General features: G+C 34.7%; 2 protein-coding genes across 2 annotated transcripts; one reads left to right on the top strand and one right to left on the bottom strand.

Annotated features, from left to right (window-relative positions):
• The first annotated feature begins 7,594 nt into the window (after window positions 1–7,594).
• On the top strand, window positions 7,595–8,333 carry LOC130463562 (NAC domain-containing protein 13-like). Its single transcript, XM_056832728.1, has 2 exons — window positions 7,595–8,129; window positions 8,230–8,333. Exons 1-2 carry the CDS (start codon window positions 7,595–7,597, stop codon window positions 8,331–8,333), a joined length of 639 nt encoding a protein of 212 aa, XP_056688706.1.
• Window positions 8,334–10,536: 2,203 nt separating this feature from the next.
• On the bottom strand, window positions 10,537–21,266 carry LOC110795431 (autophagy-related protein 18a). The gene is made up of 4 exons (XM_022000437.2): window positions 20,180–21,266; window positions 15,694–15,901; window positions 13,148–13,274; window positions 10,537–10,852 (listed from the first exon to the last, which is right to left on the bottom strand). The coding sequence occupies exons 1-4, from the start codon at window positions 21,107–21,109 to the stop codon at window positions 10,762–10,764; spliced, it is 1,356 nt and encodes a 451-aa protein (XP_021856129.1). The 5' UTR covers window positions 21,110–21,266; the 3' UTR covers window positions 10,537–10,761.
• Between the last annotated feature and the right edge of the window lie 2,077 nt (window positions 21,267–23,343).

The following is a 23,343-nucleotide window of genomic DNA, read 5'->3' as shown; positions in this document are numbered from 1 at the left end:
TCCTAATAGCTTACAACTAAAAGTTAGGGACAACTACATGGTTACGATTGATGAGGAAATGGTACATTGGGTGTTAGGAATACCGTCCGAAAAAGATTTGATGCATCCGAGTTTGTCAAATAAGAGCACAGCTCTAACCATAAAAAGATTATACAAGCAGAACACAATGTACGGAGCTGTTACACAGTCTGAAGTGTTTGGTAAGATCGTCTGTCACCGGCCTGATAAAGAGTCATTTCAAAGAGACTTCTTATTGTACGCACTAGGAACAATTTTATGCCCAACTCAAAAGTGTGGATGGATAAGCCCTTTGCATCTCAGCGTCCTTCAGATAGCGAGCGAAGCATCCAATTATAATTGGGGACATTATGTACTGGACTGGCTTATCAAATATGGAAACAAATTCAATTCCTCAAAAGAAGGATACGGGGGGTGTACACTTCTTTTGCTCGTGAGTACTAAATTTGAAACATTTTAATTAATAGGGTGCGATAAGTTTTACACATTTTATTTGTTAAAACAATTACTCTGTTCTTACAGATAATCTACATCGATCGACTGGCTTCAAGTACGGGAATACTTAAAAAGTTTCCAAATTCAAGTCGTCTACGTCTATGGGACCAGGAAAGCGTGGATAGGGTCTTGAAATCAGACCAAGGACTAGATGGTTCCTATGGGTTCGGCGAGGTAGTTGAGGATTATGTGTACGGTGACACATAAGTACTTTCTAGTTGACGATTTTGTATTATTTCGTTTTTTAATCTTTCATTTTTAAATATTCAATTCTGTAATAGTGTGCATGAGTGTAATATCAGTAGGTCATTCAGTTTTTTCATTGTGCGGGACCGTTGTGTTCCCAATTAGTTGTTGTAATAAAATTGTTTCCATTCTATTCGATGTTGTGTGTTCCCAATTAATAAATATTTACTGAATATGTAAAATTATATGTATTAGAGTGAGGACTTATCAGAATTATTTTTCCATTTATGTCCAATATTATTCCACTTTTAACAAATAATTCCCAATCTGACCAACCAACATCTACCTAACAACGGTCATATTTAGAGTGTACCGTTTTTTCAAATCTAAAACCAAGAAATTGGACTATAAGTATGGCTTGTCTACTTCAGCAAAATACTCTTGAAACCAAACAACTCCACTAAAAATCTATAACTCACAAAAGTAAGGGTATGGTTTTAGATTTTGAATCCCGAACCTCATCCCCGTCAACGAGACACACCCGGGGGAATAGAGCGAAGCATATGTTTTGCTACCATGGTCAAAAAGCCAAACTTGACCTTTGTAAACACACGAAAAACGCTGGACAAAGGTTCTACTCATGCCCTTATTGGAAGGTAGGTTCTACAATAAACTCCAATTCATTTTTTTCCACTAAACACTTTAGTTAAGGGGATGGAATGTAATGATTTACATTTGGATGCAGGACGATAATTGTGGTTTCTTCACTTGGGAGAACAACATCAACATCAACATCATTGAGGTACTTCAAGAAGATAATTCAAATCTTCGGGAAGAAAGTGCGCGATTAACTGTTGCAAATGAGATGCTCATGGTCCAAGTCGAAAAGGCACGTGACGCAGAAGTTTTCATGTACAAGATGGCATTCATGATAGCCTTTGGCATGCTTATATATTTCACTAGGGTTGGATAAATGTAATCTTTTCAAAATTTGCCTTTGCCATGCTTCGTCATGTTATCGTTCTTTTAATTAATAAAATAAATTAATTACGCAACATTTTAATGTTGGGCACTTAACATAAAGTCACTAAGGTGCTAGTTAACAATATTATAAAATGGAAGCCAAAGGTTTACTTGAGATGACAATTCCATTACCAACACAATAAAAATAATTTTAATATTTAGTCGTTCCCCAAGAATTGAGACACGTACGAATTCATCAATTTCGATAAAAATAACTCGGGCATCTGCGTGTTTGGTAATTGGTAAATAATATTGAATGATTATTATTGCATACACAACTTTTTTTTAAAACGTCATATAATATTAATATACACAACCAGTATTATATCTCGTATAAATTAAGAAATAGGTTAATTAAAACAAAAAGAGGTAGTCCAATAGTCATCAAATCTATCACATCAAACTTTGTCTCCCACAACACTCACAGAGTAGCTTAAGCACTTTGTGAGTACGCTTCCAAGACACAACTCCATAAAATCACTCTCTCACTAAAACTGAACTCCCAAACCCTCCTTAAACTATATCTTCACGAAAAAACCCCAATTGGTTATGCAAAATGGAAAATCTACAAAAACAAGAGGGGGAACATCAGCTACCAAACCCACTTGGGATGGAATTGGTAAGAATCTTACCTCTCATATCTTAATTTCGTGTTTAATTAGTGATTATGTAGGAATTAATTGTGTTATTTTAACGGTTGGGATGAAATTTTTTGATAACGCTTGATGTCCCCGAGGATTTTTAGTGATTGTTAAAGGTGGATCTGGAATTCATAATTTGCATTAGTTGTGGATTGTGGTGTTAATTACGAAATTTAAATAATCATATTGCTAAATTGCTAATGTTGTAGTTGAATTAATCAATTTGTGAAAAATAAATCAAACAATATTGGGGAAGTATTTGTTTAGTACTACGATTTAGGCTTGAAGTTGTGTTAAATGATTTTGTTTCATACACAAAATCGAAATATTGTAGGTGTACTTGTTAAATTGTGAATTGTAATCGTTAAACTAAATTTCATTACTAAGGGGTGGTTTTTTTTGGGAAAATAAATCTACATGTTTGTGTGTATAATTAGCTTTGTGTAGTCAAATATTTATCCAATAAGTAGTAATTAGCCTTTTAGTGATTTTCGCTTTTGTGTTTGGAGATATAGCAAATTAACAATTGATATTTTAAAGTTTTGTAATATATTAGGAGATGATTACTACCTTTATTTATAATTATACTAATAAACTTGCAGCTTAAACCAGAACCACATTGGGCACTGTTCGACGAAAACATCATGGGGAAGTTGATATTTCCATGTTTCACGTGTAAGGAGGCAATGACAATAGCTAAAGTTTGCAAAAAATGGAGAGAATTTGTCATGATTAAAATATTACATTGTGACGAAGTAATGGATGATACTTGGTAGGGGCACGTACATGTAGTATGCCGGGACTTAGGGTTGTATGAACTCGTATTAACTATTTTGGCGGATATATTTTGCAATTACCCCAGAATTTGTCTTAGAGATCCCATATGTTGATTCACATGCATTTGATTAGAACGTGCATAACAATGCTACTAGTAAAAATTTTTCACAAAGATTATGGAACATTTCAAGAAATGCGTTGAGCATTCAACTGCTATGTGACCCTAATGAGGTACTTGGTTTTGATTCATCAATTGACGTGGAAGAACATGACGATGACACAATATTTGCACCATAGCAGCTTTGGGAGGAACAAAATTATTTTTTGGTTGAAGAAACCTTTTGATGTAATGTAATGTTAATTCTATAATCAAGACATTGGTTGTACAAGTTTAATTTATTAAACAACGTCTTCAGTTTCAATCACAGGCATGTAAAGGTCAAATTTAACTATAATTTAAACATGTAATAGTTAACATTTAAAAATGCATGGTTTTACAAAATATAAAGTGAATTGATATTCGCATATAACCAGAGTGACATATTGTTCTACAAAATAAAATAATAATAATAACTGAGTTCAAATTTGCGGACGAAATAATCTATACCGGAACTTTATAAAATCTTAAAAACAAAAAAAATCATTTAGTGTCACTATGTATACGAAAAAAAAGTCCAATAAGGCAAATGATGACACCCACATTGTACCTTCTGTCGATAAAATTAACTCTTACATCTGCGTTTTTTGGAACTGGTTATATTGGTAATGGATGATTAATAATCCATACACGACTAAATTAAAAACATACACATACATATTCAACAAGTAGGAACCAATATTTTTTTATAATACACATTATAATAAATTACATTTATAATTTATGGAGTCAAAAAGTCAACAAGGCAATCACATCAACCTTTGTCTTCCCCCCTACTACCATACCTGTCTCAAAATTCAGACTACTTTACATGCAAAAAATTGTAAATTCAATTTTCTCTTTCATTTAAACACACTACATTATGGCTTACATCACACACATCACAAACTCATTTCACAAAGCTCAAAAAAAAGAGAATCATTTCCTCTCTCTCTCCAAACCCACACACGGCACACACTACTTCAATTTCATGGAGAATCCCCAACAAAACGAGCTTCCAGAGATGGCGAATCAGAATTTGGGGAAAATCGTGGTATGTATCCAACCCCCCCTTTGTGTGTTTCGTTTTTTGTATAATAATGATGTTGTACTTAATTCCTAATTTTTTGTTCTTTGGGTAAAGTACTATGTGTGGTCACGAAATTGGAAGTTCTTGGTATTGTTGGTGGTTGTTCGTGATGGGTGTTGGTGTTGGTGTTGGTTGTTTGTGTTGGTGTTGGCGATGGTGTTGGTGTTGGGGTTGGGGTTCGTTTTGGTGTTGGTGTTGTTGTGCGTGTTAATTATGTCGCCTAATTGTGTGATTGTTGTCTTCTGTTCTTCCGAATTTAGGAACTTCAAGTTGTTGTTTTTTGTCTTGTTTCTTACAACATTCCAAAATAAGTAAGGTCTCATGTTCAATTTTGGTAAGTAAAAAGTACAATTCATCAATTAAATGGTTCAATTAGGGTTTCACTCAAAATTGGGTTTCTATGTTTACAAATTTTAACCACTAATTAATTTCTGGACGATTTAATTCGCCAATAATGGTTCCATTTAACAAATGAATTTGCGAAAAAATTATATTTAATTTAACCGACATTAATTGATAATAATTGTCCTAATTAATTAATTAATTAATTGCATCTCATTTTACATTTGCTTTCGACATACAATAAACATGTGAAATTGTTGACAATTATAATATTAAGTTGATTAATAATTAATCATTTACGAGTTAGATGCAGTTGTATTAAAAAACGAACAAATGAGTACATGCCACTCTTTAGTAATCTCACAAACATCTCCTTTTGTAAACCTGCTTGCATCACATTGTCAAACTGATTGCATCCCATTAGTTGGTCATCTTGTATCCCTTTTGTTAACCAAATACAATAACAAATGTACAGCCTTTTGGACCGGGTTTTCGCTTCAACCCGACGGACGAGGAACTGGTACAGTGGTACCTAAAACGAAAGATCACAGAAAAACCGTTTGGATGGGAGGCGATTACTGAAGTAGATATCTACAATTACAAGCCCTGGGAACTGCCATCCCTATCACCGTTGGACTCTAGAGACAATTTGTGGGTTTTTTTGTACCAAGAGGAGGAGAACGTAATAGATTGGCTAAGGGTGGTCAATGGAAGGGTTCAGGTCCGACAAAATCTGTGTTTCATATGGAAACCATTGTCGGAGAAGTAAAAACATTTTATTTCAAAACCGCTGAAGAAAACACCTTATGGAGGATGAAGGAGTACACCATTACCGATGGTGACATGGGAGACGATCAGAAAAAATATGTCATCTGCAAGGTTTTCTACAACGGACATTGGAGAGACAACAAATTCGTAGAGGAAGAATGGGTTCCACTCTTTGATCCTCCACAACCCGCATCGACCGAAGGCAACACAAACCACCAAAGTTTGGCGAACAATGACCATGCAGGTAACATGCAAATTTTCACCATGTTATGATACACATACTACACAATTACGTTTTAAATTTCATATGGTATCTAATTTAGCAATTCTTATTTTGTAGCAAGCCCTGGGCAAAATTATATGAATGACATGCATTACGAGGGGAGCTACATCGAAATGGAAGAGCAAGATCATTTGCACATGATAGTGGACTCGTTCTTGTCCAAGTCTACATAAATTCAGATCGAAATAGTACTAACCAACTAATTGTTGTCCATAATTACAATTATGATATGGACAAATTTTGATGTTAGCTAACATTAAAATTAACGTATTAGGTTTATTGGTGAATGTTAGTCAACATGTATGTCACTGAATTTATAAGTAACATATTAATATCAATGAGAAAGTTGAACATGTTTGGGTTATTATATCTTATCAAATATTAATTTCAAAATAAAAAATTTGATTCATTTACGGTAAATTATGAATTATAAAATACTTGACAAAATTTTTGTAAATTTCATTAGGTACAATTAAAAAATTACCTCATTTGCGTAACAGTTGTTATTCATATTTTGAAACATTTTAGTTCAAACTATTTAAACATTGAAAATTTAAATATAATTTTGTAAACTAAATGCACCAATTTAATTGAAAAATGGTTGAATGACACAACTTGGAAGAAAAAAAAAAGTGTTCAAAAACAGTGATGATTACAACCACGATTTGGTTTTTTCCATAAAATAACTCTTACGCATGCATTTTCTGGAACTGTTTATTATTAATGTATGCTTAATATTCCATACATGATTTATATATACAAAATAAAAAACCATATATCACAAAATTAAAACATATAATATAGAATAATCAAATTAAAAAATTTATATTAAACATTTGGATTATATAGGTCAAACAGTGAATCACATCACCTTTGTCTTCCACCCTAATACCAATGGACACTGTATACTCAATATACTGTGCATGCACAACCTTAGATCAGTCCCCTTTTATTTTAATTCCGACCACCAAAGATCATTCAAGACACTCCTCTTTTAACATAAAAGCTTCACCAACTCAACTTTATTTCTCACACAACACAAACCCACACGTCTGTTTCTCTCTCTCACATCACACGCGAAAAAAAAAAAACCTAGACTAACTATGGAATATCAGATTTTGGGGGCAAACCTGGTTTGTATCCAACCCTTTCTTTGTCTAAATCATCAATTTTTTACTAAATTTATGTTAATTAAAGTCGATATTTAGTCTGTTTTAGTCGAATCTTTAGCTGCATGTTCCCTTTAATTATTCTTGGTGTTTATCTGTTGTTGGTGTTGATAATTTTGTGGTAATTTCTTCATGTTCTGGGTGTTGATCTGTTGTTTGTGGTGTTGATTTCTGTTATTACTGTTGTTGTTAATGATCTGTTGTTGGTGTTGGTCTTGATGGATCTGTTGTTGGCGTTGGTGTTGATCGATCTGTTGTTGGTATTCTTGTTGATCTTGTGATTTTGGTGCTGGTGCTGATCTAGTGTTCAACACACTCATTTTCTTATCTAATTAGGGTTTATGTGAGGATATATTAAAAAATTAATGCATTCCTAAAAAATACATAATTAGTCATCAATAGTGGATTTGTATTTTTAACAGAATTACCATAACACAAATTTAACTTCATAGTTTGATACTAACTACATAGTTGTTAGGATCAAATTTAACTTCACTTTTTACTAACATTACTAATATTTAATGACTTACATATTTAATTGCTAGGAAGTAGATTTCAACGATTTCATTTAATCAACTACTAAGGGTTTTACTTTTAATTAGTGTTGTAGTTAATTATCAACATAATTACGTATTATTAACATATTTACAGCAGGTTGCACCGGGTATGAGGTTCCACCCGACTAATGAGGAACTACTGGTGTGGTACCTGAAAAGGAAAAATAGAGAGCAACCTTTAGGTTGCGAGGCAATCAAAGAAATTGATTTCTACGCATACGAGCCATGGGAACTACCAAATATGTCACCAATTGACAATGGGGAAAATGCATGGTTCTTTTTTGTACAAAGAGGAGAAGAGCGTAACAGATTGACGCGTAATGGCCAATGGAAAGTATCAGGTGCGGCTACAAATGTGTTTCGCTTGGGAGAAATTGTAGGAGAAGTCAAAAGCTTGTCGTACAAGTGGCTTCATAAAGAAAAAACTTTGTGGAGGATGAAAGAGTACCACCTTAGAGGCGATGATCTAGGCGATGATGAAGGACGTTACGTCATATCCAAGGTTTACTACAAAGGACCATGGGTCGAACGCCAGTTTAGGGAGGAAGAATGGGCTGCATACTTTAATACGCCACAAGCTGCACCGAACGAACCAAACGCACCCAACGCAATCAACCAAGCAATTGAAAACAATGACAATGCAGGTAACATGCAAATTAACCCCATGTTATGATACTCATACAAAAAACAATTCAATATGACATTCATGTGGTATCTAATTCAGCAATTGTAATTCTAGAACAGGCCCTGACCAAAATGTTTTGAATGAGATGCATTACAATCAGGCCTACATCGATATGGAAGATCAAGATTTTGTATACAATGTGCTAGCCTCGTTCTTGAACTAATTGTTATGATCTACTTCGTAATACCATAGTTTAATACGCCATAAGAGTGCTTGTAACGCTACAAAAATTATGATCTACTTCGTAATACCATAGTTTTTGTTGTGCGTATTTGAACTAAAGTTGTGCAAACCTTTTGATGTTGCATACATTAAAGTAACGTATTAAGTTAGTTGGGTGAATGTCTGACAATCTTAATCTTGGATTGATACCGACTCAATCCCAAATTTAACTACAAAGACATTTGCGAAAACAAAACTACATAACCTATATTGTACAAAACAACGAAATTACTGCTAACTGGATTAACTAGGTTAATAAGTATTTCAAAATAAAAAATATGTTCTTAATTTAAATTACAATTTGGTGTTTACACTAACTTCAGTTTATACACCTTACAATTTAAGAATTATAATTAATACAAAAATTAATACATCAGCGTTTTCCTATTTTACAATATTATTTACATTGTATTTTACAGATGATGAAACCAAACAAATACTATTTCTACGCAAAACTAACAATGGCTTCGGCCTCACGTCACAATGGTCACAACTACAACATTAACATAGAGCATTCCTTGCACCATGGTCACGGGTTCGAGAACTGGGCTGAGCAAAATAAAACGCGCATTTACATTCTTCCCTACCAACCCCCACCCCTTTTTTTCGTTTTTTTTTCCCCTTACTTTCACCCAGTATGTTAATTAGCAATTCAATAAAAACATTATAAATGTTCTAATTCACGATTTTTTGTCAGTTAACACCTTAAAAATAATCAGTTTTTGTAATTTCACAACTAACTTATTTTTCTTTGTTATTAAACACCTTAAAAAACAAAAATTATTAGAAATCGACACCACTTCACAATTTTCGTTAGAAAAAAAACGTTACTTTTCAGCTATGTTAAAGTTCCCAAGGCATGATTTGGTGTTAAACAACTCCTTCTACCATCAAATTATACTTTGGGAGCTATCTCATGGTTAAAAACTAACGTTTTTTGTTATGGAAAACGTTAGGTTGTGTCGATTTCAAAATAAATAGTTTTTTTAAGATGTTTAAATATAATAAACATTAAGTACATTTTAAACTTCCAAAAACTAGTTTTTTTAAGGTGTTAAATGACAAAAAATCCTTGTATTTATATTACAACTTAATCTTTACACTAAATAAAGTTTCTACATAATACAATTTCACTTATTTTATTGTCTAAAACTTAATAAATCAACGATTTCGTTTTTTAAAATATAATTAAGATTGTATTTTACAGATACATACTGAAACCAAACAAATACAATTTCTACGCAAAACCAACAATGGCTTCGGCCTCACGTCACAATGGTCACAACTCAAGCATTAACATAGAGCATTGCTTTGCACGCTGGTCGCGGGTTCGAGTATTGGCATGAGCATAATAAAACGCGCATTCAACTTCTTCCCTACCAACCCCCCACCCCTTTTTTTCGTCTTTCTCCATTTTTTTCCAATTCCTTGCAATTGTCGATTTCTTTAGATTTGCCAACAACAAACAATGTTTTTTTATTTCCAAACTTAAACATTACATTGATAACATTAGGGGATATGGATATCAAACTAGGATAAAGTAAGCAACAAAAAACCAATTCCAACATTGGAAATATCGGAAAAAAAAATACAAAATCTGAGAAAATACTCCATTCAAATAGATGCTCCGACGATGAAGAAGGAGAGTTCACAACAACAATCTTTTTCTGGAAAATCAAAACATACGAATCAAGACAGATCAAAAAACTTGGGGGAGATGATGAAACATCGGTTTCATCGAAATAAATCATAGAAATAAAAAAAAATTGTTTTATTATTTGAAATTCAAATTCGAATTGTCCTTGAAATTTTTTCAGCTGACTAGGTAGTGACAAGAATATGACTTGGCATTGACACCCAATTGGTGAGCGTTTTAAGCTGAGTCATCTTAAAATGATTTTAAGTGAGGGTTTGGCGGTAGTAATTTCATCATACTAATAAAACTTGCTAGTCTGAACCTCACTTTGTAATAAGCTGTCAAAAAAGAATAGTAGCAAGATTTACAAAAACAGCGTGCTCTTCTGTTAATACTACAAGTTTGAGAAACTACAATTCTTGCAATGCACTGTTAACACTACAAGTTTGAGACATTCCTAAAATTACTTGTTTCTTTACAACAATTTAAGCAAAAGAAAAAGAAAAAATAGCAAGACAGCAAGGATTTTACGTAAGCATCTTCAGATATTACATGTTATCGATTAAGTACATTCAGTTACAAAGATCCATAATCCAATATTTACAACATAACCGTGCGTAGTGTATACCTCTGAAAGCTTTATAGATACAGAGGTAGGCAAAATGGTGAAACAAATTGATAAAACAATATACATTCAAGGGGGGGACAAGTCAAAGGGAATTGCTGCATTTTGTTAGAAAGGTTCTTCTGGCTTCAGAAAGTTGTTATATTCCAATTGGATCATCTCTCCACCCTTTACAGGATCAAACTTGCAGCGGTAGAAGCTGCATTCCAGATAGCTCAGTCAGTCGTCAAATATCAAAAATCAAATTACCTTACCGCACAAACTAAGGACACAATAAAATGTTTCTATTTTACTTGAAGGGGAAGAAAACAAGGACATATGTGTAAGGTTTGTGCCAAAGCAATAAGCAACGTAAATCCATAAGATCTTTCCAAAACAGAAACACTCACACAAGACAAACTTGACAAATAAAGCAACTAAAAACAAAAGAGAGATTCACATGATTTGAACGATATGAAGCAGAAAGGTCGAATCCCTAGTTATTGTATCCTATATTGCTGTATGAAGAAAAAATCACAAAAGAATAAGACGTCTCAAGATGGTTACTATTGGATACTTGATTATCATATCATGAGTTTTAAAGATCGATGTTGATCATGCCGAATCCTACAAATCACTTTGAAAATTTGTAGAGACCCACAATACAAACTACGGAGTATATTACAATGGTCAATGACAGATTGACAGTGACTGAAAAAGGTGTGTCGACTGCTGAGACTAATTGCCCATCCATGAAACAAAAATTGAACATCCCTCCCAATCTCTCTATAACTCTCTCCTCGCGATGCCCAGATGCCTCCCCGCAAAAAGGACAGAGAGGGATGATAAAATTATTAGTCATAGTTGAGGGTGCTCTAAGCAAGTGGATTTGCTATGGAGAATAAGGTAGGCCTCAAGGTGCCAGACAAAATTTCCATAAATCCAAGCCTCTATTGGTAAAAGCAAAAATATTACTTCCCTTAGTACTTTAGACCATATTCAAATGGGACCGTTTTAAGGAATTGAGTGAAAATAACATAAGAGCCCATTATTTAAAAACGTGCATTTAAACCACACAAATACATATCATCACGGATATGGAGAAGTTTCAGATTTTAACTTGTTAAATTAGAAAGTAGTATACTATTGGGGGTGTTCAATCATTTTCCTTTGTTTGTTCGGAAAACAAATATCCAATGATGGAAATAACTCTCGCAAGGGTGGAAAACATTTTCCTTTTGAGAGGAAAGGAAACCACTTTTCCTCCCTCTTCTCTCTTCCCATCAATCTTTCATTAACCAGTTAACCACCCACTCCCATTTTCCTTTTCTCTATGACTTTTCTTATAAGGAACCAAACAAAGGAAAACTAGTTTGGAATTGTGTTTTTTTCCTTGATATCTATTTTCCATTTAAAATCATTTTTCACCGAAAATGTTTTTCATCCAACCAAACGGAGCCTAAGAGAAAGACGGGTATAATATGCAATAAATAATGCATTCTTAGGTAATATAGGCAACGCATTTTTCTAACATGTTTTTATATCCTGAAATTGTAAGAAGATTAGATTTTTATTAACAGATGCGCTTTCTTGCTTCAGCTGTGAGGCCACCCTCTAGGCTGCAGGCATGCTATTACCTGAGCGTGCACCTTCAACAGCTGAAAATGGAAAGAGAACTTGATGGGAATAAGTAATCCCCTTTAAATCTGATTTCTTGTGTTACTCCAAAAGTTAGAAGGTAGTTTCATAAACAACATGCCTTTAACAACCATTTCTAACTTTTGGGATAAGAAAATACAGGTATCATAATAAAAACTCTGAACCATAAAACACGTTCATTAATCACCAGAACTGCAAGATATTTGCCACTTAAATCCCAAGCTTCTAAGCTCTAAATCAATTAGTTGAAACCTGGTTACCTTAAATATAAATTAGAACTAGTATTGATCCCGTGCCATGCACAACTTTTGTTATGTTTTAAAAGTGAGTTTAATTTTTTAATTCATCAAAAAATAGTAAATGCATTTTATTCTGTGTTTCATTAAGAAAACAGCGAATATAGAAAATATAAATTGGTATATTATATAAAATTAATAGAAAAATTTAAAGATAAAGGGGCATGAAATTTATTGGAGGTTTTTTGGTGGTGAAGAGACATGAAATTAGAGAAGGGCATGAAATCAAAAATAAAATGGGAAGATATTTTCAAGGAGGCACACGTGGCACTCCATATTTCTTGCAAATTTGCCTGTTATTAAATATTAGTATAGATGGCATGACAAGAATCAAGTTTCTGCCCCCAACCAGATCCTACAAACATACGGAAAAAAGAGGAAAATACATGTCGACGTCATCATTATCATTATCATTGCAGTAGTACAAATGTCTATAATTATAACAAACTCAGTAACACCCAACTACACACATTATTAGCATAGCAGAGAAACTAGAACGCTTTGAATATTTTATACCACAGAAAGAAATAATGAAACCTTCCATCTAATTGTTTACTGACCTTCCATCCATGCCAAGAATTACCACTGTATTCTTTTGATGCCCAAATGCAACAATATATTGGTTCCCTTCAAGCAAACGGAATTGAGCAACCGACCATTCTGAATTGAAGTACCTAGGTAACACTCCTGCACAACCAAAAGGCCTCAGCCCAGCAAGTAATAGAAACTGAAAATAACTTGTAAAAGCCATTTAACTTCTATCCAAGAAGCCACACTACACTTCCATATGAGCATATACATTCAGCATTTAATATCACAAGACTATAACTGACAGCAGATATGGGGTTATATAAAAAAAGTACAATAACAGGTGAACTACTTCTCAACAAAAGGAATGACAGAAATTTCTTTAGTTCTCTAAACTAGCAAGCAGCACGCCTTACAACTTTTACAAGTATCAAATAGCATAATCTGTGGAAATTAGCCTAATATTAAAAGAAAACCAAAAGAGGTGCTATTTTTTTTGTATAAGTTTTAAGGAAATTCTACATGGTAGCCGGGTGGTATCATTTATTCCACATGGTGGAAACAAAATATTAAAACAGCCACTTACCTAAATCAGGGGTGGATGAAACATCCAACCAACCCCACAGAAAATGGAGATGAGACTAAAGTAATACCATCAGTCAGTAGAAAGAGCACAAGGGACTAGGAATCTCTTTAGACCAAAAAGGATTAGCAACTCGAAAGACCAATCATTTCTTCTGCAACAAACAGCAGATAATGGTTCTCCAGAAAGGTGCATCATATTACCATGAGACAGAGTGTAGCGGATTCCTAAACAAATGTCATCTAGTCCCAGAGGATATATGAAGTAGATGAACTGAACATAAAATAATTATTCAACCTCCTTCCCCCAAAACTGGTATCCTCGTGCTTAATCATTATGACCCAAGCCAGAAGCCACTTGAACTAACCACAGTGCCCACATCATTTAACATTTGAGAAAGTCGCAACATCATCTTATTTAAGAATAAAAGAAACCACCTATCCATGGGAACTCATAAACTACAAAGATGTTATTGATGCCAAGCGAGCTTCTGAGCAGTCTCTCCTAATATTTCTTTACCAAATAGCTCCCTTTTCTTTAGGTGCAAGGTTAGGTGTGAGAGAGAGACAAGTCATACAAAATCTGGGGCAATAAAAATTAAAAGGGGCCTTCTGAGCCAACAACATATGTGACATGTTGACCCTTCCACCTTAACTTCAAGTCTTTAAACAACAAAGCCCAACTTGATCATTAATAAGGCACCTGCCTGCTCTCTCATTAGCCCTATGGTTAAACAGGTGTAAAACAACTATGAACCGAAGAGAGCACATTCCAACTGATACGCAGTAATGCGCATCAAAACAAGAAATGTGAAGGTTTTCAGATCTTCAGGATACACCTTTATCTTTAAAAATTAGACAGGCTGAGATCCGCAACTATGACAACACTCTGAGTTTCTAAGAGCTTTTTGACGCAGTGCAATAACAGCTAGAAGTAACAACACATTAGCTGAAATTATCAAGTTTATAATACTATCCAAAAGCCTTACTAAGAAGAACTGGTAAATAGGAAGACACAAGGGACAAGAGAGACATAGAATACGGTAAATGTATGTATGATAACAGAGTGCAGACCAGTGTATAAAAAAGCGCAAAGCGCACTAAAGCGATATGAGTCCTAGAGCATAAGCGCAAGGCGCGGGCTTCATCGAAGTGAAGCGCACTTTTTAAGAATTAAAGAGTTTTACTATTATGAATATATATCTCACTAAAATAACCACAAAAATATATAAACATCAGATTTGCTTTCAAAAATATATTACTCCTTGCCTTAACAAAAATATATTACTCCTTGCTTTAACAAAAATAAAGCATATAACATAGTGTTTATCCAGAAGCTAGAAGCTAGGGTCGGCTGTTGTGACTGTTGTCTTTTTTTTTTTTTTTTTTTGGACTATTGGTATACTTTCTATTGTTAAGGATTAATAGGGATTGGTCCAAAACACAATAACAACATATAAAAAAGCTTTCAACGTAAAGTAATAATAAAAAAAAAGAATTTCAATGAAGCGCCAAAAGCGTGCTTTTATGCACTTCGCGGGCTTCATGCGCTTAAGCGCGCTTCGGCGGGCTTAATCACAAGAGCTTCGCTCAGACCTAATTAAGCGTTTTTCCCTAGAGCTTCGAGCTTCAGGGCTTAAGCGTGCTTTAAGCGCGCTTTTTTAAACACTGGTGCAGACAATTGTGTCTATGTTTCCAGAATCCTTTGTTAGTTAGTCTATGGAACTCAGTGAGCTTACTAACAGAACTGTAGGATTTGATTTATTTAACAGAAAATGGAACCTCTGGTGTACAAGAAAAATCCCTTTTTTCAGTTCATAAAATGTTTAACCATCAACTTAAGAGAAAAGCCGAGAAGCACAGAGAATTCTTTTAAGCTTTCAGCGCTTGAAAATAAAACTCACATTGTACAAAAAGAAATATTTCACAAGTTGCTGACATTTTGCACACAACAGAGAAATTTAAATTTTGACAGGAATTGGCAGTTGCGACTGACCTTTTATAAACGAAAGAGATGAACCAACTGGTGCGCCAGCAGCATTGCTTTCAGGAGGAGGACTTAGATTTTCATTGACTAGGGAGCCTGAATTAACTTTCAAGCCGAATACGTGTACAGTACCCTTGTCACTTGAAACAGCTAACCATTGAGCAGTTGTAGAGAAGGCCAAACTGTATATCTCTGCTCTATCTGCACCTCTTCTTACCTACAGTACCCAATAAACTGACTGTAAGGTTCTTTGGCAATCTTATATGCCATGGGAGAGAAAACTTAAGGACGGAAAGTGTTTTAAAAAATAAATAATCCAATAAGGTCCTGCAATGGATGACAGCTAGGGAGGCCGTTCAACCGTTCAAGTGTATGCAACTTAAGTCCCTTAAAGCCACCAGGAAGTCAACAACCACATCAACTATAGTTTATAATCATCAGAAAAGTGGAGTAGAAAAGTTGACCATAATAAAATCCTTCATAAAAATCAAGTAAATGTTAAAGAAAATTATACATATAACCAACTTATCTACCAAAACTGCAGTACCATCCCCCCCCCCCCCCCCTTTCCGCACACACAGGGCCTATTTAAAAAAAAAGAGGCAAATAACAGCAATTAGGATCTATTCCAACCAATAAGTGAGACGACTCCACGAGGAGAAAATCTACGTTACAATGGGGGATATCTCCTTCAAACATTTTTCCCGTACTTGATGCCTTCAAACATTTTTCCGTTATTGATGCCTGCATTGCATATCTGTCTTTTGCTTGAACTCAAATAGTGGTTATCAGAAAGGCTGTGGGTGTAGGTATCTTGGTCTCTTAGATTATCAAGACAGCAACTTCCATATGCAGGAACAGGTAGACAAGAACCTTGACGTCCAATTTCAGATATACATTACACACACAAGGAAAAGAAGTTTGAGTTATATCCTACAAACATCAGCTTGCTGTCAAAGCAGTATTTCATTTTGGATTTCTCGATTGGCTCAAAAATAAGTTTTCTTTGTCTTTCATTTTTCTCCAACCAAAGATCTCTGAATGAAATGGATTAGTATGCCCTAAAATCTATTGTGTCCACTATTCTCTATATCTAAGTAGCACCGAAAAGGGAACCAAACATAATAGAAGTGAAAAAAACATGAAAATAGCGATCTTAAAGAAACTAGGAAATGGGGAAATGGATGGTAACTTATTTTGAGACTTCATAGATCCATAAAGGGAGATAACTTGCTGGTGCTTCAGGTTTCCGAAATTTACGCAGTTTTACAAGTTTCTAAATTCCTAAATAAAAGAGACCATCCTGAGATTTCCTCGCATCAAAGCTTTCACTTGACTACTTACCAGCTGCTCTCAAGATTTAAGTTACCGGAAACCTCAAACCTCATCCCACATTACCTACCCCTTCACCACCACCTCGCATCGATGGTAAAATATAACTTTGATGGGAGCTTCTTGTAAACTCTATCACCCTCTTTCTAATATTCTCTTCCCAGTGTCTGTTACTTGGCCTTTACGAAAGCAATGAGCTTTGCTCTCATCACTCACTAACCGATAACTGTCCTCCGCACCTGATACAGGTACCTCACATAATAGAGTGTCGTACTCGTACCTATTGTTTTATAATTTTCAGATTTGTCGTTTTCCATCCTGTACCTGTTTTTTGACCACCCAACTTGATTTAATTTTTTCGTCCACCCTGTACGGCCAGTTGACCACAATAGATTTTGCAGTTTTTATTTACCCAGCAACATCTGGCTAAAATTATGGACTCAAAGGGTTTATTCAACCACTAAACCTTTGGATCTAAAGCTTTTACGATTGAGTTCGGCAACCAAAGACCTACGATGCACGGACACGACAAAAATATGAATCTAACCGTTTCAAAAACGTGTAGAACACACGACACTCCAACATGGCGAAACGCGTTTCCAGGCTTATCACCCTATACCTATCATTGATTCCCGTTTCCCCGTAACGTCGTATCCGTATCCGTATCCGTTTCCCGTATCTGTGCAACCTACCCAAAGACTACCCCTTGCAATCAACATCAACACTAGTGTGTAGTTGTGTATAGAGGGAAGATGAAAGGATGGTGTTGCACTAGAAATAGGACAGCGGATAACAGTTATGAGAAGGATAGAAATGGCACTGAGGTGAGAGGGGATAGAGTGTAGAAACTGATAGTTGGGAGAAAGAAAAGCCACGGCGATACCCTTTCTTTTACCTGGTTAAATCCAAACACCTTAAAAAAGAATTGAATTGATCTCTAACTAAGCAATTTCATATTTTCTCTTCACCACTGGTTTACTTCTTTTTCATCTCAAGTAATTGGGAAAAAAAGACCATGTATGCATTTAAGAACACGCATTAATGACCAAATATCTATCAACTCCTCCAAGGCATCCCCCTCCCTCCCCTCCTTCCCAGTTCTCCACTTCCTCGTCTCTACCAATTCATCATTTCCTGTTTCAGTAACAGAAATAACCAAACAAAATATCCAACCACATGTATATCTCCCTCTCTCTTTCACACTTACCCACCCAACCTTTCTCCCATGGCCCCACCTCCCTCCAAAAAGCACGAAGATTAAAAATCTAAAATCCAAGATTTATTTTACCGTTAATAAACAAATTAGTGATTGGGAAAAACATCCAGGTGAACCAAAATTGGTATAGTTAACAATAATGACAATTAAGCTTAAGGCCATCTATTCCCAACAAATGTAAATGAAAATGAGAGGCGGTGTGGGTAAGTCAAAACTCCAAATATAACATCAAAAAATGGCGTTTGCACAAATATGTCAGTCCACATGCTATTTCCAGCTAAAAAATGGAAAATACAGGGGAGGCTGGAGCCGCTGGAGAGAGTCCAAAGAGTATGATCAGTAAAAGCATGCACAGAAGTTGAGTAAACTTGTATCTAAAAGAATAATGGTCTAACAAAACAACGGTAAAACCAAGCCCAAGATAATATTATGAGATGAATGCTTTTCCTTATACTATTTTTATATACCTTTACAAAGTACAAACAAGCATGCCCCTTCTTCCCTTCTTTTTTTCTCTTCTTAATCCCTTGTTCCATGAAATATCTCTTTGTTAGAGAATTTTATTTTTCTAGAGGAACCACTGTCCCTCCTTTTGTAACAGTTTTGTGTGTTCGGAAGAGTGGAGGTCTGGGAAATCGAGTTTCCTCCCACATCACTAGACTTGTTGTATTGATCTCCATTTGAAGATATGCTTTGCAATCAATGATAAATCATGGTCCAAAGATTGTGCCATGGTGTGAGAGCTGAGCGGAAGTAAAACCTTGAGTAATTCCGAGTCAAAAGTTGTTTAAGATCTGCTTTTTATTAGGACAGAATGAAAAACTGTTATTGTAAGTATCAGTTGGTGTTTAATGAAAGGTGATCTTCCTTTTATAGTATTAATTATAGGCATGGATAGCCTGTGGTAATGAAGAGTTAAGATGAGTTCATGAGAGCCAGTCACTGAGTTCCTGGCTTCCTGGTGTGACATGCTATTAATTGGAAAAATGGTCAGTTCTAATACTGCTAAAGATACTCGATTACTCGGTTTTTCTCACCTGCATATGTGGTAATCAGATGCTCAACACTATGCCAATGAAGGTGTAGTGGTCACTGCTCCCAATAAATAATGCCTTCACATTTTTGCATTAATTTACTTCTAGAGGTTTAAGTGATCACATAATTCAGATTAATAATCTCATGACCTCGATGGAAACTGCTAAACTATTGAAGACTCTTATCCATCACCTTCCTCTTCTTAAATCAACTACAAACATGTCACCTATCGCTTTATCCAGCAAGGTGAAAAATGAAAAGAAACAAAGTTTTCACCTTTCATCTATGTTTCAACTCCACTCTCTTCAACCTAGTCTCAACTAAACAACAAACTATTCCCTATTATATAAAGGAACGCCTGAGGCGGCATCAAAAAATGATTGTTTGTTTTATCCTTTGTTTATATTGCAACATAAAAGAAATCAATTTAAAAGATATTTAACAAAATCAACCAATATTAAAACTAGAAGAAAAAAATCAATAAGATGGGCAAGAAGTAAATAAGCAGCTAATATTAGTGTGAGTACTTTTAGATTACAAGCATGCATCGCGTGCATAGGAAAGTAGTAATTGATAAAGGAACAACTTTATAGGAGCTGTTAACTAGGAATTCACATAACACAACCAAAAAGGTAACATATATAATATCATAATGTCCGCAGACTTATAATCAATAGACATTGACTTAAATTTCAACTACAAGCTCATAATTACAAACGGTATTCATCACTCACTAGCATCGCCTGGACATGATATCTAAAAATTTGGTTATTGTTCTTACTTATCGATCACATTAGGTACCAAACATATGAATACATATTAATCCATATGAAAAAAACAAACAATAATACATTCTGATACGAAAAATAATTTGTTTCTCAAGCGAAAAATGTAACTGAAAATGGAAGTTACCTCCTGCAGCAATGTACCATCAAAAGTGTTAAAGATCCTCACAAGCGTCCCCTTCGAACTAGCAGTTGCCAAAAGACCTCCATCTTGTGTCAAAGAAAAGCAAGCAACTCTCGAATCATGAGCCATGATAAACTTAGTCTTTCTAGAAGCATAATGTTCAACCCTAATTTGCCCCTTCCGCAAGCCAGGACAGACCAACACCAATTTCCCGGCCGATTGTGAAACCTCACACAAACCCTTCGGATTGGCGCTAGTCTCAATCTGATGCAAAAGCTTCAAATCAGCAAAATTATAAACAAACACCTTCTGCTCCAATACCACCACAATCCGATCACGGCGCAGCCGAACACCGCGAACCTCGGACCGGAACGACAGTTCCCCAATACACCGACTTTGATGATCATCCCAAATCATGACCTTATTAACAGGATACTGAGGTTCAGGTCCTCCGCCTACTAAAGCTAGAATATTACAACGGTACAGCATTTCTACCTTCCCTATCCCCCCGCCTCGATCAAAATCCCGCCGGAAAATCTCACGAAACGGATCGCAATTATAGATTCTAAACCCTCGATCAGTTCCAGAAGAAAAACACCCGAAATCTTGATTAAAAGAAACATGAAGAAGAGTAAGAGGCTGAGATGACGAAAGCGAATTAGGGGAATTAGAATTAGGAATAGGGTTAGTGTTTTCAGGTACAGAAGTGCGGATAGGGGGGAGAGAAGAAGGAGGAGAGAGAGAATCAGGTTCGTCGGAATTGGTATCGAAGTAAAGGTGATCAGACTGCTGCGACATGGGCGATGAAGACGGTGATGGTAGCGGCGGTTGTGGGTTTGGATCAAGAAGGAGGAATGAAGGTGGGGAAGAAGATGAAGAATTAGGGTTAGGATTTGGATGTGGATTGTCCGGCCAAGCTGAAACGGTCGCCATTGATGAAAGCTTGGAAAGATGAAAGAAAGTATTTGATGATGACTTTTAATTTTGAGATGAAGTACGGAGTAGTAGAAGAAGAACAGTAGAAAATGAATTAGGGTAGTTAGGAAATTTGGATTGAAGACGGTTTTGGAAATTTGTTTAATGCCTAGTTAATTAATAAGGAGAGATTAGTCATTATTTAAGTAAGTATCATAAGCTATGGATTTAAGGATAATGACAATTGGATTCTTTGATTGAGGGTTAAGTAAGGAGAATAGGAAATGGAAAGTTGGGAACACGCAATTCATGATTGCTCCCTTTGCTACTTTGATTTGGATGACTTTGTAATTCTTGCCATGGGATTACGAATGGAAATGGGCCGGGTCGGATCAAGTGAAGTACTTTATGTATTAATCTAAGGATGAATTGATAATTTTCGGGTGAAAGGTTTTAAATATTATTAAAACAAATTAACACCTAAATAACACTTCCTATATTTACTTCCGAAACATATAATTACATACTTACATCTCATCACCAATTCACCACAACTTAAAAAAAAATCAACAAGAACTAATTTAAACAAACAATCATCCCTAAAACGTCCAAATAGCTACTAAAACTACGTGAAACATTAGAAAACATAAACGAAATGTAATAGAGTAAAAAATGAATAACTTATGCAAATAAGACTTATAATGCAACTAATATGAACTAAATGTTTAAGAATGCAACCTAAACCTGACTCATGACTAACTTATTAGTTTAACCTACTTGATTTGTGGTGATATTATGAGAATTAGGAAGTCATTTGATTTGTTCATGTGCATTCGTGTTACACGAGCATGAAATATGGCGGTTCTTTCTATTGCTAGATGGGATACCAATGTCAATGTAGAGAGAGTTGCGTATGAACTATTTCCCCCCAAAGCCTACAAAATTTTGGTGTAACTTGATTTAATATAATATAACTTGACGTCCGGTCTTTCCCTCCGATTTTTTTTGTTAGTTCAACTACAGTTTTGGTTAGTATTGCCAAATATAAGCTTACACTAAATATGAACGTTGCTAAAAATGCACAATGTTTTAAGTAAAAACTAGTTTTTGAGTCCAGGCTGGTTATTACGTTTATTATGATTATGACTTTATACAAAATCTATGTTTGAGTAACTTTTTGACTAAGTGTAATTATGTATATGTTCTCTTTTGCAAAGATAACATGTGATTTAGTATAACTTAATGGTTAAGTTTTTATTGTTTAAACCTGAGGTCATTGGTTTGATTCCTACGCTAACCATGTTTCAATTTTTATGTGTAAGTATATATGCATGCGAATGACATATAATGAAACTCTTTAGCAGAGTGTCACGTGACGGACGAACCGTAATATAAACGCCTTTTAATGTATAGTATAGATTTATTGTAGGTCTCCTAATTAAATGGGCAAATTAATCATATACGAAGTACCGTGTATTACAATCCAGACATTATATTCATGCTTATTACTCTGTATTTTACTCATTTTATTTATAACTCTTCCAGTTGAGCAAAAAGATCGATACTTATTGGAATTTTTTAGTAAACACTATGATCTACGGTTTATCTTCTAAAATATGAAAATAAAAATTAAATTATTTTTTGATCTAGGGGAGCGACACGTTTTTTATATTATCTGATGCGATTTGAACCAGAACAAGCTATGCTAATATAGTATGCACTAATCTTAACTTAAAAAATGTATTGAAATAAGATAAACTGAACAAGAATTAACACTAATGTCAATCATGTGTAATATGACATATAATACAAATTTCTATGTCAAAAAGGGTTGAAACAAGAACGATAGTCATATCATAAGTTCATAACATACAATAATTTACTTACCCAAATTTTTTTATACAATAAAAGTTTAAGCAAGAACAATGTTATCTAAAGTGTTGCAATTTTTTTGAAACAAAGAAAGTATTGTTTGTCTCTCTTCCCACTTATCCAAAGGTCTTTTGTATTTAATTTCTATATAATATCACAAACTTTGTAGAAAGGTCGACAATATTTTACTGTGTGGCGGCCCAAAAAAGCAAGCTCATGCGCCCATTTTTCTCTCTCACACGTGTGGCATCCAACAATTCCTTTTTCTTTTATTTTCTTTTATTTTATTTTTAATTTCCTTCTTTCCTTTTTGGAAGTTTTTATCTCATTTTGCAACGTGATGTTCCTTTAATTTAATAAAAATGCTATCATATGACTGA

The sequence above is a fragment of the Spinacia oleracea genome, chromosome 6, assembly GCF_020520425.1.
Source record: "Spinacia oleracea cultivar Varoflay chromosome 6, BTI_SOV_V1, whole genome shotgun sequence".
Taxonomy (NCBI): Eukaryota; Viridiplantae; Streptophyta; class Magnoliopsida; order Caryophyllales; family Amaranthaceae; genus Spinacia; species Spinacia oleracea.
This window is presented reverse-complemented; position numbering and strand designations above follow the sequence as displayed.